Genomic DNA, 4,469 nt, shown 5'->3' with positions numbered 1-4,469 from the left:
ACTGAGAGACAATGCAGCATGGTAAAGGGCAAAATAGTATGCATGCGAGCATAGTGCAACACCGTACAGTACACATAGCACGCATATTGACTTTATGTCGCATAAAACAGAATGTCGGGGTAATCCATGGGTGGATAATCAACTCGATTTTATAGATAAAAATAATTGCCTATTTCGAAATACATACATACTTTATGTAACGTCCTATGCAATTGTCTGAGCTTCCGTAAGGTTATAAACTAGCACCTACTGCTCTCATCCCACCTTCGTACTGGACAGTGAGCCAATTTTACGTAACAGTCTTAGGAAAGCAGTGCCCGCAATTAGGCTAATTAGCCGGCTGCCCGCGGTTCAAATCCCCCATATAATCAGTACCACTTGCCTATTCAAAACTTGCCTATCTTCATGCCTATTCCAAAATTACCATCCTGACTAGTTTTTTTCTTAGTGGCAACTACTAAGAATTAAATCATGTCTACTTCTGTCAACAACATATAACTCCACTATAGAATAAATACTGATATCACAAAACGAGTATGGCAATTATAACACAAAGCTAATATTTTATTCATATGGAATAAATATGAACCAAAATAAGGCCGTTCACAACTGTAAGGCTGCTTTCATTTGATCAAAGGCCGTTTAAACTTTGATGCCTGCTCACCATTTGCCTAATTTCATGCCTGGAAAGATTCATCTAGTAAACCAAGCAGTAAACCATGTTTCCACTTTATTGTGTTGTAGATGTCGCCTGCGAACTAATCTCATCATTCTTTCCTCAAACAAGCAAGACTTGCTAGTCAGAAAAAATATTAAGTCAGGCAAATACAAAACTAGATGAATTTACTGTCCTATTTCACTACAAAACTCCACCTATGGTTAAGTATGCCCATTTTAGATTAACAGGATGTGAATATCAGTACAGTACTGTAGTCAGTACACCTTATGTAAGAAACCATGGTATGTGACAATTATTACCAGATTTTTCTCTCTGACCTAATATCCTCAACATAAAGTTACCTGTATTGAAGACAATCAAACATTAATATTCGAAACGTATTGTAGGTAAAATCTCCTCAGCATTATTTATGACATCAATGCCTTCAGAATAACTAAGCGCACCATTACAATTGTGCAGAATATGTAAATACCCGAGGATATCTATTGCAATCTCCACTATACTATAATCATCGTCTGTACTGGAATAGCTTGATTTAAACTGCTTTATAGAATATCTATAATGTTATGGCATCTTTGTAAATCCTCATATACTACCAGGATAAATATGCTATCCTTATATGATAATACCGTTATTTTCTTGCTAGCCCCGTCAGATCCTGCGTATGAGCAGAGTTATCAGGCCCAAATATTTATACCCCGAGTATAATTCTCCTACATTCATAAAATTGTAATTGTTGGATCACAAAAAACAGCACTTGTATAGACAATTAAAATCATGCTTTGAATCCACCTCGATCATATGAAATCAATATATGGGATAATAATTACATTAGAATCTTGGTCAGCCCACCTACCTGCTTAAACTACCTTGCCTGCCCTGCCTGCCTGCCTCCTGCCTGCCTTGCCTGCCCTCCGTCCTGCCTGCCCTGCCTGCCTGCCCTGTCCCTCCGCCTGCATGTCTGTCTGCCGCCGCCTCCTGTCTGCCTGCCTACCTGAACGCCCCCCCGCCGCCACCACGCCTGCCATCCTGCTCTGCCTGCCAGTGCCTGCCTGCCTACCTACCCTACCCTACCTAGTTTCACTTTCTAAGTAATTGTATACCTACTAATCTCTAATTGATTAGCCAACTAAATGTAGCCTTAAGCACTGTAGTCAGTGCTTTCCCTCGGCAGCATTTTTTCTGGTCTTTCGTCCTTACAACTATACTCTCTGCCTATGACTCATCCACTTTTCTTACTCCGCCTCCGCTTGTCTACTCGATACCTCGCCGGAGTGATGTTAATATCGTTGCGTCGCCGCTCAGTGACTAGTTTGCCACGGCGTCAGCGCGATGTGTCGTTGCCCATGCAGAGGATCAGCACGGCAACGGGCACGACGGGAAGCACCACTCCTACCCGCCATCACCTTGCGGTTGACACGAAGAACATCCGCGCGGTCAACGACTGCCACGACATCGATCCAAGCGAAGCACCTGCGCACCTACGCAGCTGTTGTGATGCCCACTCGTCTGCATGGTCCGTCCCAACGTCGACACCCTTTCGTTTATGCGCCCCGCTTCTTTCCCCGAACGCCGGCGGCCACCGGCACGTGACAGCGCACGCCTGCCTACCTGCAGCTTGCCAGCACCGCGCACGCATGCGGTCAGTGAGGGCTGCTCCCCGCGGAAACCCTGGCCGACGCAACGCCACGCACACAGTCACCACACACACACACACACACACGCACACACACACACACACACGCACGCACGCACGCACACACACACACACACGCACACACACACACACGCACGCACGCACGCACACACACACACACACACTGCGACAGACATCTTGGATTCGGGAGATTCGCGTTGAAGTCACTTGAAGCGAGGATCGTACGTGGCTGTCACTCGAGAGCCTCTGTGGTATCCAGTGCTCGCTGCCGCTCTCCCACTGTCAGGCCGAAAAAGCCAAGCACACCCTGGATGTAGCAGGAAGAATTTATCCTCGTGTTTACCTTCATCTTAGTGATGCCAAATGTTGTACATTAGCTTTACCTCCTTCAGTTCGGATGTATGGTTACTGTTTCTCTAAGAGAGTTGTTACATGCATAAAATACCCAGCAGCAAATCGGTATTTTTTCCACGAAATGTGCATATTTTAATCGTTGTATGACAATGTTGAAAAGAGTTGATGTGCAATGTGGTATGCAATGCTGGTCAGATATCTGCATAGTATAAGGGACCACATACTTCATATACATACACTGTTTCAGTCACTGTCACAAGTTTATTTATTGACGTGTTTTATATCCCTGTGCTTTATCATCAACAGAAATGGAACGATTGTCCTGTTAACAGGTACTAGCTTGTTGTGCGTGCAAGCTCTGTATCACAGACCTCTCTGTAGGTATCTAATCCTTATGTCTCGTACCAGCAACTGGTGCCTAATAAGTATGGTATTGCACTTGATGATGAGATTCTACGGATTTCGTAAAGAGAATCTATCATTTGCAATATTCAGGTGGCTTCAGTGACGTCTATGGCGCAGCGAATCTCAAGAACAAACCCGTCGCGTTGATTTATGTTACGCTTGCTTGTTATCACAAATTCAGTAGCTGTGTGGAAAAGGTCAAGTCGAAACGTGTCACTTACTTACTAGCAGCCACCTTCTTATGAAACGCCTCCTATATGAGACCGGATAGGCATCACACCTTGTGCAGGTGCCACGTACCTTCTCACGAAAAGTGTGATGTAAGAAACGTGGTATACATCAAACGTGCAGTAGTAGCCACCTTTAGCCCACGTACTGCATCGAGAGCAATGGTAAGTGGTGTTGGCTATTGACAACACACCGACTGCCTCTTGCGAGTGGTGCGTGGGTCAATACCCTGATATTCATCTATTTCAATGGAGGGTTGGCCTTCTATTGAATAGCATGAATGAGAGCTGCCAACGTACGGTTGCCAAATGCCTGTTGCGCAGTTGTCCTGGCCTATTCTAACCCGAACTCCAGCTTTTTCTTTCTTGCTTGAGACGACTACTGTGGTGATGGGAGCCTAGATATGTCTAATGATAAATTCAGAGACATCGGTGAAGAAAGAAGAGGGTTAGCTTTCCTCCTGGCAACACTCACTGTTTTGCGTAGACTGCCGGTGTGTATGATGGAACCGTTTGCAGACATGAGCACAAGTACTTCAGCAGTGAGGGCCACGCACAGGCATTTGGAGCGTTTCAATAAAACATAATGCTAAATAAATACGAAATCTATTTACTACCAAAGTCTTAATGTTTCTATACTCTCTTTCACCTTTTATTGCCGACAATTTCCTGTAAATGCCGTCCAAATGCTCATCTGCAACACACGCTGCCCGCCGCACGTTAGCTGCTGCACACTGACACATAAATATATAAACACACTATATATTTATGTGTCAGTGTGCAGCGGCAGCCAGCGTTTGTTGCAGATGAGCATTTGGACGGCATTTACAGGAAATTTTCGGCAATAATAGATGAAAGAGAGTATAGTAACATTAAGACTTTGGTAGTAAATAGATTTCGTATTTATTTAGCATTATATTTTATTGAAACGCTCCAAGTGCCTGTTGGGGCACGCAGCAGCGATGATCCGATTTTCTCGTAAGTAGTGACTGCATGCGAGCAGTTGAATGTGCGACTTGCCACAATCAGCCGTCACCAAGTGTACGACTTGAGCATACCGCGGGGAACAGCTGGGGTGAGCAAAACGGGAACAACTATGGCCGCACTTTTCTAATTGCACAGCCGTCTGCATTAAGTTCTTAATTCT

General features: G+C 44.6%; 1 protein-coding gene across 1 annotated transcript in view; it reads left to right on the top strand.

Annotated features, from left to right (window-relative positions):
* The window catches only part of LOC106804996 (guanine nucleotide-binding protein G(s) subunit alpha-like), a 6,372-nt gene extending 2,422 nt beyond the window's left edge, over positions 1-3,950 (top strand). Inside the window, 2 exon segments of the mRNA XM_014806439.1 lie at positions 2,032-2,136; positions 2,138-3,950. Of these exon segments, the coding sequence (XP_014661925.1) occupies positions 2,032-2,136; positions 2,138-2,272 (240 nt within the window). The 3' untranslated portion in view covers positions 2,273-3,950.
* The last annotated feature ends 519 nt before the right edge of the window (positions 3,951-4,469 follow it).

Source organism: Priapulus caudatus, unplaced genomic scaffold (assembly GCF_000485595.1).
Source record: "Priapulus caudatus unplaced genomic scaffold, Priapulus_caudatus-5.0.1 Scaffold96, whole genome shotgun sequence".
Taxonomy (NCBI): domain Eukaryota; kingdom Metazoa; phylum Priapulida; class Priapulimorpha; order Priapulimorphida; family Priapulidae; genus Priapulus; species Priapulus caudatus.
Note: the sequence above shows the minus strand (reverse complement) of the source record. Positions and strands in the feature narration are given on the sequence as shown.